This window comes from Rhinoraja longicauda, chromosome 23, assembly GCF_053455715.1.
Source record: "Rhinoraja longicauda isolate Sanriku21f chromosome 23, sRhiLon1.1, whole genome shotgun sequence".
NCBI classification, from domain to species: Eukaryota; Metazoa; Chordata; class Chondrichthyes; order Rajiformes; family Arhynchobatidae; genus Rhinoraja; species Rhinoraja longicauda.
The window spans coordinates 13,531,255-13,545,047 of record NC_135975.1 but is presented as its reverse complement, the minus strand read 5'-3'; the positions used below and the strand labels follow the sequence as shown (position 1 = coordinate 13,545,047).

The window sequence follows — 13,793 nt, the reverse complement described above, 5'->3', positions numbered from 1 at the left end:
CTATTTTTTCTTCTAGAAAGCACATATTCCAAAACTGTATTGACAACGGAGAATGATTCAAAACCGGGTGTTATTTAACCAAATAAATAGTTGTAACAGTGGCATTAAGCACATCCCCAAGTTCATTATTCCAAGGTAGTAGTTTTCAACATATGTCTGGACATATCATTTGTATATTAGTTCCAAAAGTGATTTTCTGACCGACAAAAAACTTACACAATGAAGGGTCTCAACCCGAAAGGTCACCTACTCCTTTTCTCCAGAGATGCTGCCTGACCCGCTGAGCTACTCTAGCTTTTTGTGTCTATCTTCTTACACAATTAATCAATAAACCCCTCCACACATTATTAAGTGGTAGTCCAGGATCAATACAGAAGAGAGTCCTGAATTTTTGCACATTCTCTCTGGGACCGCGTGGGTTTTCTCTGGGTGCTCCGGTTTCCTCCCACATTCCAAACATAGGCAGGTTTGTAGGTTAATTGACTTCTGTAAAAATGTCCCTAGTTTATCGGATAGAACTAGTGTACAGGTGATGATTGGTCGGCACGGACTCGGTTGGCCAAATGACTTGTTTCCATGCTGTATCTCTAAAAGTGGATGTGATAGTCATCACTGCTTCCTTCCAGTCACAACAGGAAATCATACTTCAACATAAACTTTGTACTTGCAGGAGAACTACTGGAAACAAGCATAACATGATAAAACTCTATGGCAACAAATAAATACCACAACAAAATCAAGGGAGCTTGTTTCCTTCATTATAATTTATATTGTTTGCTACTAGAATACTAATATGCCATCCTCAAATATCAGCAAGATATACTTTTAACAAGATAAGATCTTGAATTAAAGCGATTTTACCTTAAGGCAAGAGAATACTCAATCATGGCATAACATGTCAAAACATAAACATTTTCAAGTTGCTACTTTTATATGCATTTGATTAAGATAGCCCATGACATGGTACATATCAAGTTAAATGAATATTTAAAAAAAGCTTTCTTCTGGTAAAAATTGTTTGAAAATGCATTGCAGAAGTCAATTAGCAAGTTTCTACTATAAATTATTATTTGAGCTGTTGTTATTTTGGAATGCGACAAGTGTTAAATTTTGTAAATTGGTCTAGTCCCACCAGAGCACATTCAACATTTACTTTATTTTCCCCAGAAGATGATGTGATCAATTCATCATTTGTTTCCCCAAAAAACTTCAGTGATGTTTCAACATCAAAGAGAAGTTGGTCACTGGGTATAAAGTGAGAGGCAATAATGCCTATCAACCATAATGAAGAATTGTTAATGAGTATAAGCAACACTTGAACCAGAGGTATCCCTGGTACAATTGTCAACTTAATGTCAAATAATTTCAGAAAAAGGAGAGAAAAGTAGATTTGAGATATAATGAAAAGCTATAATTTTAATATGAAAGTATTTCTATCACTTTGTGACTGTTTAATTTAACAAACACATGATGGAGGGTCTAAGAATGTATAGAGTCGTGATAAAGCAGGTTACAGCTGTAAGCTTGAAGGGTGGTCAGTTGCAGTTCGAAGAGAAATTAATAGAGTTAAAGAACGAAAAATAAATTAGTATAAATGAGTATTATAATCCAATGTGCATGGGTTGCAGTGTTCATTTCTAATGTTAAGCATATTCTCATATGTAGCAATGAAATTACAGGTGCAAGATGGAAAATTGATGTCCTTAGCGATACTTTGGTTTTTGCTAGACAAGACCAAATTAAACACCATGTTATACAGGCAGAGATCAAGATAATGGTAAGTGCACTGAATAAGAGCAGGGAATGGAATTGGATAGCTCCTTTCATATTGAATTGAAAGGCCTGCTTCAGTTATACAAATCATGTGTAAGCAAGGTTTTAGAAGACAAACTATTTTCAACTGAATTTCTAAAACGGAACTTTAAATACTGTGCTCACCATCACAAATGCAGCAAATTACAAATCACTGGATGAAATCCAATTCTGGCATACATTTATTTGTAACTCTCGCGTATTGATTTGGCCCTCCAATGCATAGCTAACATTTTAAAACTGCCTGGCTCTTTCGTCCAAAGAGAAATTTATCAATTGAAGTGCATCAACTCACAGAGATATAAAAAAGAAGTAGCTCAAGTTATTTATTGCAAAGGATAAATAAATGACAGTGCATCCAATGTTCTGCCAAGATCCACATCCACATAGATGTGCTCACAGCCTTGGGATAAAAAGGGTTACTTTTAGGTGGACGCAACTCACACAGCAGTGCTAATCAGAGGGTTAGTTCTAAATGGAAGATGAGGTGCTGTTTCTTGAGCTTCAACTTGGCATAGTAGTAGTAATATTGCAAAACCATACAGAGGCCAAAGTGGAAGAGGAAAGGAGAAATAAAGTGACAATGACATGACACAACAGTCTTTAGCAAAACAGTCACTAAATCTGTTGAGGTAACAACATGAGGAACAAATGCAATACACTAGATTGCAAATGAATTGCTGCTTCACACTGAAGTAAAACTTGCTAGTTGATTTAATTAAGCTAGTTGAAATGTGTTCAATTACTTTAGTGTCGATGAGCTGGGTGCCAGGACTCTCCCTTCTCAGAGTAAGCCTGCACCTTAATCCACGTTGGAAAAAAAAGTCTAGTCAGGAGCAAGAAACTGGCAATCACAGTGAAATGAGAGATGACTTCACACCATTTCACAGGAAAAGTCAGGCGATCCAGAATTATACAAGAAGTCCAGGGATGACGTCCAGAAGGCCATTGAAAATGCAATGAGAGATTTCCATAGTAAACTGTAGTTTCAGGTAGATGCTCAGCCACTGTGGCACAGCTTGCTTGCCATCACTGCCTATGAGGCTAACCAAATAACTCAAGTGATAGCGGCATATCACTCCCTGCTTGCTTAGAATTGGGAGAATAATAATGTGCGTCCGAGAGCTCCACATCCCGCAATGACACTATGACCTCCGTCCTTGTGATCAATGCCAGAAGACCCTTCTTGAGGAGATACCTTCGGAAAGCATCAATAATGAATGCCAACTGGTGGCACTCACATCCATTGTGATTAAGTACTTCAAGTGGTTTGTATGGCGCATATTAACTCTTGCTCAGTAATGACCTGGACCCACTTCAATTTGCCTTCTTCTGCAATTGATCGGCAGCTTTGATGATCAGTGCAGGTTACGATGACACAAGTATTCAAGCTAGGCTGTTGGTTTCTGTGATAGAATTAACTGGACAATGGTTATGTAACTAATGGACATTTGAGCATAAGGCAGATTCGTAAAATGGAGCCTTCATGTTGTATTTCATTCTACTAAACAATTATATGTTTTGAAATTAAACCCAAAGTGAAAGTCATCCAGGTTGAACTTGATAATGAGCATAAGCTGACAAACATGCGATGCAAGTTGAAGTTGACAGTTAACAAATACTTGAAGGTATTTCCCTGCAAAGCACTTGGCAAGACTGAACATAAATGGTCACTCAGCTCCAGTCTGCGGAAATGGAAAAGAGAAATAGCATCAAGTTCTGCTGAGTGTAACAGACTCAATTGGAAGCTTCCCCTGTGAGCCATAGGTTTGAAAAGGAAAGATCAATGACATGTTGGAAGAATCCCTGGTGTGATTCTGGTGCCCTCTTTGTCCCCATCATCTGTGATGCGCAGTAGTCCTGATGTATATATATCATATTACCATTGATATCTAATAAATATTTTATCCTCCCTAAACTCCAAATCACTTGACTAAAAGCTTAACATGTTTTAAAGACAAAGTGAAGCCTCACAAAATTGTCAAATTAAAAAGCTTGATCTTAATGGCAATCAATCTCTCCCTGATTACCAGAGTTAAAGGAAAGAAAGGGCATTTATAAACATGCTTTAAAGACACTAGTTTTCAGAGTTGCTGGCACCAATTCCAAGCATCTTTTGTAACTATCTCAATGATTGTTCAACAAACAATCTGCTGGAGGTACCAGGTGGATCAAACAACATGTCAGTGGAGAGGAATGATTGAAATTTCAGGACAAAAACCTTCATCAAGACCAGCAGGAATGCAGGATTTCAATTGGTTGACCATTCTATCTCACACACCGACACTGCTCGACCCATTAAATCCTCCTGCAGACTGTTTTTTAGTTTAGTTTCGAGATACAGCATGGAACAGGCCCTTTGGCCCACCGAGTCCTCACCTACCAGCAATCAAAATATACCTTCACAAAGATATTGCCATTTTAGAGTTACAAAAATGCTTTAATTTATTCCTTCCTCTTCCTTGAACAATCATGGAACCTTAACAGTATTCCTGTTAGTTACTAGTACTGTAGTAATTAATACTGTTCCACACTTGAAAGCTAAATAGTCCACATATTCCAACACACTAACCAAAGTAGGCACAAAAATATGAAATACATACAGAAACCAATGAGGAAACACAAATCTCCCTGCAAGAATTAAATGACACTATTACAGCTGCAGTAAAGATTGGATTACCTTTACAATAATCGGCAGGGTCTTCCTGCTCTTCATCATCAGATCCCAGGATTTCCTCCTCTTGTTCTGGAGGAACAGGCTCTGGTAGAGGCAGTGGTGGAGGAGGAGCAGCAGCTGCTGCAGCTTTGTGGTGAGCCTCTGGCCTTAAAAGGGAGGGAAAATATTGAATGATTTATTAAAACATCTTAAGAGTTAAAATATTTCATGATTTGAGTTTTATGAAAAATTGAATTCCACAAAATGTAACAATCCTTTCACTATTAATTTAAGACAAATCATTTCAAAATCTTTTACAAATGATTTACTTTTGACATAGTTCAGCATCTTGATATTTTGAACATATAAACCATCGGAGTTACATACTCCATTGTATTAGCCAACTGTGAAAAGGCATGATAGTTTGGGGCAGTTTGAGACTTTTGGCAATGCCAGGCTGCGGGTGGTGTGGGGGGGGGGACGGGACGGGACACAGTGGTGGTGGTGTTGGGGGCGATTTTCACATTTACCTTCACCAGATTCAGATATGAACCACATCTGAGAAATCTGCCTATCTCTAGATATTAAATGGTGAGAATAAAATTTGATTGTGATGGTTCTTCATTTGAATATCCTGGTGATAGAAAGTCTGTAGAACATATCACTTAAGGTAAATTCTTAAAAATCTTATTGGGGAAAATGGTAGAGCTGCTGCCTCTCATGGCCAATTGTATAAGTTCACTCAGCACATTTTACCTGTGACCACGTGGCTTCCTCCATATACTGGTTTTATTTTATATATCCCAAAGACTCATAGGTTGGTAGTTTAATTGCCCTTGCAATCATATCAGTTGGTGTTTTTTTTTTACCATTGCATAGAGAACATAAAACAGTATAGCACAGGAACAGACCATAGGACCACAATGTCCATGCTGAACATGATGCCAGGCTAAACTCATCTCCTCTGCTTTTTCGTGATCCATATCCTTTAATCCCTCATATCCATGTGCTTCTGCAGGGATTGTCGGGATATGCAGGGATTGAGGGGATATGTCATGATGGTATCTGCCTCCACCCCTGACAGCACATTCCAGACACCCACCATTCTCTGTGGGGAAAAAAACTTGCTCCGACCATCTCCTTCAAATTTCACCCCTCTCATCTTAAAGCTATGCTCTCTAGTCTTTGACATTTTCACCCTGGGAAAAAGGTTCTGACCGTTTACCCTACTGATGCCTTGCATAATTTTATCTCTTTCTATCAGATCTCCTCTCGGCTTCCAACACTACCGAAAAAACAATCCAGGTTTCTCCAAACTGTCCTTGTAGCTAATACACTACAATCCAGGCGGAATTCTGATATACCTCTTCTGTACACTCTCCAAAACCTCCACACTTGCTCGGACTAAACTCTGGCTGCCATTTATCCACCCATTTGTAATATATTTATTATTTGTGGAATTTTAGACCATGCCAAATAAGTGCACTAGAATGATATTGCATCAAAGGCACCCATAATCAAAATTATGTTGATTAATGGGAAGAAAAAAAAGGAAAATGACATCAGGAATATGCTGCAATACCAATATCATGTTTGTTATATCTGTGATTATGAAAATGGTTTGCACATTATGCTTCAATGGGAAAGAAAAACTGGCAAATATTTCTCATTCAACACATTTATATGTTTAAGGTTGTCATTCAGTTGATTCACTACAGATCTGTTGTTCTTCCCAAGCTATTTTAAATCATTGTTCGAGGTTTTGATATACCAAAAAAAAAATCAGGTTTGTGAGCCTTTTTAATTCCATAATTTGTAAACTGCAGCTGAACGCAACATACATGATACAGAGGTAGACAAAAAAAAAAGAGTAACTCAACTGGACAAGCAGCATCTCTGGAGAGAAGGAATGGGTGACGTTTTGAGTCGAGACCCTTCTTCAGACATGATAAACGATACAGATCTGATTTCCAAAGCTAACAATATAAATATGCTTATAATTAAAATATCAGCTTCTTTAAATACAAGCAACGTATTCGGTGCTTTGGGGTTCAAAGTATATCATTATTTGCAATATAAAATATAATAAATTATGTCTCCTCACAGGTGAAGCCTGACCTGCTGTGCATTTCTAGCATTTTCTGTTTTTATTTTAGATAAAATGCACACTCTGGGTACCATTCAACATCAAACACTGTGCAACAGCACTAAATTGTTTCCATAGAAACAGATTTTGCATTTATGAACAGGACACAGGAAATGATCATCAATACGATCACTCCCACCAGTATAGCAGTAAAACCATTAAATATTGCAAAATAAAAATTACATAAAGATTTGCCTTTAAAGGTTTTTTAAATATAAAATCAAACATCTTATGATATCCTTTACATTCTCATTTTGGCTGAAATCATATAATAACATCTATTATTTTGCCAATACACACTTCATAATGCCATTCGTAATCACATTATTTTCTTGGAGTTATTTAAACGACAAGCAAATCATTATTATCCACCAATACTAAAATAAGAATTCTAAAAATACAATGAAATTTACATTTAAATAATATGAAAATGCACACTTGTTAATCTATTTGCTTTTTACCAGTCAAATTGACAGAAGTGAAATATACACTTTAGTAATTACCTTCAAGCTTCAAAGTGTTTTAGATATTTTATTAAATATTGATATCAGTTCATCTGTACTGTACTAAAAATGAAAGCATACATTGCTAGAGTCTTTGCTTCAGATTGGCATGTTTTCCCTCTCAAAATGATTCTAATTTTTCAGCCACATATTTTTTTTAAATAGAGAAAGACATGCATTGTGCAGCATCATTCATAACTGCAGTATATTGAAAATGATGCAATTGTAAAAGCATAGGCTAAATTGTGTAGTCAGTTTTAACCACATGAATTTTCGGCTGATTTATGGCAAAATGTCTGTGCTTGCCTCATTCAGTTTGATCAGCATCAACGTGTGCTCCTTGGTCTATCTGTTGCTCAATCATGATGCCTAGCACACTGGTAGGCCATGCACTGTAATGCTATTGAGACAAGGTGCATACCTATTTATGAAATTATTGAAAAAAATGACGGCCATCTAAGCCACATCGTCTCCTTAGCTGGCTGTCAGTCAAAATGTATTTTTATGTTTCTTTCATCTGGAAACATTCAAAAACATCCAAAAATTATCACAATTTTTACATATTATACATTTAAAAATACTAGAATATTTAAATCTCAAGCATTAAAATTGAAAACTACTATTGATTATCATAGTCATTCCAAGTTTTGCAAGCCACTACCATCTAAAAGGTGGGGAGTTACTTTCACTCCACATCCCACTCAGGCATTCATGTGGATTCAATAGCAAACTACTATTACTAAGTTTGGGACTTACAGCTTTGAGCAAAGATCTCAAATTTTGCTGGCTATGTGCTGGCATTTCCCTGCAAAATCTAGTTTCCACTGCCTTTCCTGATCAAAAAAGAACTCAAGATCTCCACAGATAATGTTGCAAAAAAATACACGACTCCCACAACAGGAAACATTGATCCATTTAATAGTGAAGAACTAAATTTAGGCAGGTAATTTTTCTTTGGATATCAAAACTACTCTAATTCTGCGCTCGTGTGTTAAACTTCTGCCTTGCAAACAAAAAGACAGACATTAGCATTGATTCAGTTTCTAACTTAAAATATAATAGGATTATAATGGGAGGATGATGATGTCACCATTGGTACCTGGTCACCAACAAGTGTGCTCTGAAGGCAGGTAATGAACTCATTCGCATCTGACAACATTTTTCAGTGTTTCAGTATGTTTGCAGCCTTGTTGTGGTGTCATCTAATATTTTCCTTAAACTAGTGCAACATTCAAGCAACATAAAACAAGTGTTCATGATTTCTGTATATCTGATTTAAATCATAATTTGTTAGGTGATATTAACATTTGTATTTAGTATTTTTAATTAGATGCAAACCACATTGTCAAGTTTTGAAATGTAATCTTTAAAATGGATCCCTACAAAACTGTTTTGAAATAAAAGGCCAATCAAACAATCAGGTGATTTCCATGAACACAGTAAAACGGATGCATACAAAAATACACATGCCAAGGCGTTACATAAGCTTTTTATCACAAATTAAGATTCTGTCTGCAAATACATCTCAGAGAGTCAATGTTTGAATGAATGTTGTGAATTACCTCAGTGCCATATGCCTACTGATAGATTTAAGTTCCTGGAAAAAAGATTAATCTTTGCAGTAATATTTCTGGAGTGGAATTTTCTTCAAAATACTTTGAAAGGATAATACAACAATTCCAGTCAATCTGCAAATGACTTAACTTACCAGGGGAGACATTTTAGCATGGGAAAGTATTAATAATCCACAATATAAGCCCCACTACAGTCGCTTAACATTTCACTAGTTAATATGTTCAACGATCATCATTGTCTGGCACAATGATTAATTGAATCCAATACAATAAAGCAAATATTTGTGTTGTTTGGCTTATTTGAACACATCCACAGAACAAGAGAGTGTTTACATTAGTCATGTGTAGGAAAGAATTGCTGAACTCTCGTCGGGAGAGGAGAACTTATTCAAAGTAGACATTCCTTCTCTCCAGAGATGCTGTCTGTCCCACTGAGTTACACCAGCATTTTGTGTTTACATTAGTCAAATGTGTTGTACAGCAAAAAAAACAAATAATTAATTTTTATGAACTCCTCAGATGCTGGGATAAAGATGTCACGAGTATGCCCAGCAGCATGTTTGTTACATGCTGCTGCAGTCCTTCTGGTGAAGATACTCCCACACTTCTGTTGTGCGGGGTACCAAGATTAAACCCAGTGACAAAAAAGGACCAGTGATACATTCCCAAATCAGGGTTTTGAGTGGCTTGGTGGGGAAGCTGCACTGTGCCTACTGCCCTTGGCCTCGTTCTTCTCTGTGGCAGGGAGCTTAGGTTTGGGAATTACTGCTAGGGTAATGTGGGCAAATAACTCGTGCACTTTGCATCTACAGAATTAATGGTGGGGGGAATTGCATGTTTGAGATTGGTGAATTGGGTGCCAATTAGAGAGGATGCTTTATCCTTGATGGTGCTGACATCCTTGAGAATTGTTGGAGGTACACTCAATCTGAAATGGAGAATATTCCACCCACATCTGGGTTGTGCCTTGAGGATTACAAATACTGAAAAATCATGCAGAACTCATCAATTTCACCATGTTTGCCACCAACTTGCACCCTCCCCTCCAATTCATCTGGATCATCTCTGACACTGCTCTTCCTTTTCTGGATCTCCTGGTCTCTATCTCAGGAAACAGATTCGCTACTGAAATTTACTTAAACATATTGATTCCCTCAGCTACCTTGACTATACTTCCTCCCACCCTGCATCCTGTAAAGATGCAATCTCATTTCTGAATCTCTCCAGTTCCACCACACCAGGGCAGCACGGTGGTGTAGTGGTAGAGTTGCTGCCTTGCAGTATCAGCGACTTTGGTTCGATCCTGACTTCCCGTACTTATCTGTACAGAGTTTGTACCTTCTCCCCCTGACCTGCGTGAGTTTTCCCCAGGTACTCCGGTTTCCTCCCGCACTCCAAAGACATACAGGTTTGTAGGCTAATTGGCTTGGTATAATTGTAAATTGTCCCTAGTGTGTGTAGAGTGTTAGTGTGTGGGGATCACTGGTTGGCATGGACTCAGTGGGTCGAAGGGCCTGTTTCGCTCTGTATCTCTAAACTAAACTGTTCACGAGGCCTTTTAATCTCAGGGCTTCTTAAATGTTCTCCTCCTTCCAGAAAAAAATTGTTACAGCTCATACATACATTTTCTCAATTTCCCGCATGTCTGTTCTTAAGCCCTCTTCCCAGACCATTGAGATCCCATGATCCACACCTTTCATCATACCAGCTTCTGCATTCAACACATTGTCAAACTCATATTTCTATCAGTTTCAACATGATCCACAACCAGCCCTATCTTCACTTCTCGCCCTCATCCCTCTCTTTCTGCTTCACAGAAACCACATTGGGAATTGCTGGGTGGCTAATGTTGTGCCCTATTTAAGTGCTGCAAGGAAAAGTCTGAGAATACAGACCAGTGAGCCAAACATCTGTGGTGGGCAGGTTACCGGAGGAGATTTTGAGGGATAAGATATACATTGCATTCAGAAAGTATTCAGACCCCTTCACTTTTTCCACATTTTGCTACGTTACAGCCTTATTTTAAAATGGATTCAATTCTTTTTTTTAATCATCAATCTACACACAAAATCCCATAATAAAAAAGCAAAACCAGGGGTTTAGAAATTTTTGCAAAGTAATTAAAAAGAAATAACCGAAATATCACATTTACATAAGTATTGCGACCATTTGCTATGACACTCAAAATTGAGCTTATGTTCATCCTGTTTCCATTGATTATCCTTGAGATGTTTCTACAACTTAATTGGAGTCCACCAGTGGTAAATTAAATTGATTGGACATGGTTTGGAAAGGCACACAACTGTCTATACAAGGTCCAGCAGTTGGCAGTGCATGTCAGAGCAAAAACCAAGCCATGAAGACGAAGGAATTGTCCGTAGACCTCCGAGACAGGATTGTGTCAAGACACAGATCTGGGGAAGCGTATAAAACAATTTCTGCAGCATTGCAGGTCCCAAAGAGCACAGAGGCCTCCGTCATTCTTAAATGGAAGAACTTTGGAACCACCAGGACTCTTCATAGAGCTGGCCGCCCGGCCAAACTGAGCAATCAGGGAGAAGGGCCTTGGTCAGGGAGGTGACTAAGAACCTGAATGGTCACTCTGACAGAGCTCCAGAGTTCCTCTGTGAAGATGGGAAAACCTTCCAGAACGACAACTATATCTGCAGCACTCCACCAATCAGGCCTTTATGGTAGAATGGTCAGACGGAAGCCACTCCTCAGTAAAAGGCGCATGACAGCCTGCTTGGAATTTGCCATAAGGCACCTAAAGGACTCTCAGACCATGAGAAACAAGATTCTCTGGTCTGATGAAACCAAGATTGAACTCTTTGGCCTGAATACCAAGCGGCACCGCTCATCACCTGGCCAATACCATACCTACGGTGAAGCAGGTGGTGGCAGCATCATGCTGTGGGAATGCTTTTCAGCGGCGGGAACTGGGAGACTAGTCCGGATCGAGGGAAAGATGAACGGAGCAAAGTACAGAGAGATCCTTGATGAAAAGTGTTCCAGAGTGTTCTGAACCTCAGAATGGGGCAGAGGTTCACCTTCCAACAGGACAACGACCCTAAGCACACAGCCAAGACAACGCAGGAGTGGCTTCGTGACAAGTCTGTGAATGTCCTTGAGTGGCTCAGCCAGAGCCCGGACGTGAACCTGATCAATCATCTCTGGAGGGACTTGAAAATAACTGTGCATCAACGCTCCCCATCCAACCTGACAGAGCTTGAGAGGATCTGCAGAGAAGAATGGGAGAAATTACCCAAATATAGGTGTGCCAAGCTTGTAGCATCATATCCAAGAAAACACGAGGCTGTAATCGCTGCCAAAGGTGCCTCACAAAGTACTAAGTAAAGGGTCTGAAAGTGGCGACGCTGCTCTGCAGCTGCGGCTCGCTGGCAGTCTGTTTGTTTTTCTTCTTTCTTTGTCTATCGTTAGCGTTAGATATATGTAATAGCCTATTTTTAGCTGTGTATATGTGGGGGGTGATGGGGGAAACCTTTTTAAAAATCTCTTCCTCAACAGAGATGCAACCCTTTTCCGTGTCGTATCTTCATTCGTGCTATGGCCTAACAACGTGGAGTTGGCGGCCTCAGCTGGGATCGACCTTGAAGGCTCCGGCCGCAGGGCCTGGACTTACCATCTCTGAGCTGGCCGACATTCGGAGGCTGTTGTGGCGCCGTGATTGTGGCTGCAACTCTACCTTCGGAGGCTCAGCCGCGGGCTCTGTGGACTGTAACACCAGGAGCTCGCAGGTCCCTGGCTGGCGACCGGCTTTCGGGAGCTCCAGCCTAGCAGCTTCGACCGCCCTGAATCACAAGGCTCGATCGACCCGTTCGTAGGACCTTCATCGTTCTGCATGGCTCGGCTGCGGGACCTTCCATCGCCTGGTGGGGGCTCAGAACTTTTATCGCCCTGCGCGGCTCGGCTGCGGGACCTTCCATCGCCCAGCGGGGCTCAGGACTTTCATCGCTCTGCACGGCTCGGCCGTGGGACCTTCTATCGCCCGGCGGGGGCTTCAAAAATCGGGAGCCTCGATCGCCTCGAATCAGCAATTTGACTGTCTGACCACGGGAGAAGAACAAAGGAGGAGATAAGACTTTGCCTCCATCACAGTCAGGGGGTGCCTGGAGGAGTCACTGTGATGATTGTCTATATTAAACTCATGTAATTGTGTGTCTTGTGCTCTTTACTATCATGACTGCATGGCAACGACATTTCATTCAAATTTATTTTTGAATGACAATAAAGGCAATTTGTATTTGTATTTATGTAAATGTAATACTTCAGTTATTTATTTTTAATTACCTTGCAAAAATTTCTAAACCCCTGTTTTCGCTTTGTTATTATGGGGTATTGTGTGTAGATTGATGATTAAAAAAAGAATTTAATCCATTTTAAAATAAGGCTGTAATGTAGCAAAATGTAGAAAAAGTGAAGGGGTCTGAATACTTTCTGAATGCACTGTATATGCTTTTGGGGTTGATTTGAGATAGTCAGCATGGTTTGTACATAGGAGATTGTGTCTTACAAATCTTTTTTTTGAAGTAACCAAAAATGTTGACGAGGATAAAGCCATAGACATCGTCTATGTGTTCTTCAATAAGACCTTTGATAGGGTTATGCAGGGTAGGCTGCTCTGGAAGGTTGAATCGCATGGGATTGAGGGAGAGCTAGCCAATAGAGAATTGGCTTCATGGAAGGAAGCAGAGGGTGATGGTAGAAGGTTGTTTTTCGGACTGCACTGCTGTGACTAGTGGTGCATCTCAGGGAAGGGTTCTTAGGCCCCCTCGGTCATGGCTGACCATGGGCGATGCATCCTAGTTGGCTGCTTGCTCCACACCTCAGCTAGAGCAACATCGTTTGTGGCTGAAGAGACCAATGCGGGAGTGACAGTCTCTGTCGCAAAGGTCACATTAGTGTGTGGACTCCTTTCTGCGTGCCCGCTTTTCTGCCACTGTGTTCCTCAGCTTCTCTTCCACTGTGTTGAGATGTTGGTTCAGGCTACCTCTCCACCTTGTACGATCAGCTGCAAGGCTCTCCCAGGACTCCACATCGATGTCGAGCACCTTCAAATCTCTCTTGAGGACTTCCTTGTA

The 13,793-nt window shown here is 39.9% G+C and overlaps 1 protein-coding gene across 11 annotated transcripts in view; it reads right to left on the bottom strand.

Moving 5' to 3' along the window:
* srpk2 (SRSF protein kinase 2) overlaps positions 1–13,793 on the bottom strand; it is a 115,298-nt gene that overhangs the window by 45,282 nt on the left and 56,223 nt on the right. For 9 of the 11 annotated variants that reach the window (XM_078419672.1, XM_078419675.1, XM_078419673.1 and 6 more), the window contains one exon: positions 4,493–4,635. In XM_078419672.1, the coding sequence (XP_078275798.1) occupies positions 4,493–4,635 (143 nt within the window). Of the gene's footprint in view, positions 1–4,492; positions 4,636–7,538; positions 7,635–13,793 lie in introns of all 11 variants that reach the window. The other 2 variants (XM_078419676.1, XM_078419677.1) reach the window with 1 other exon arrangement.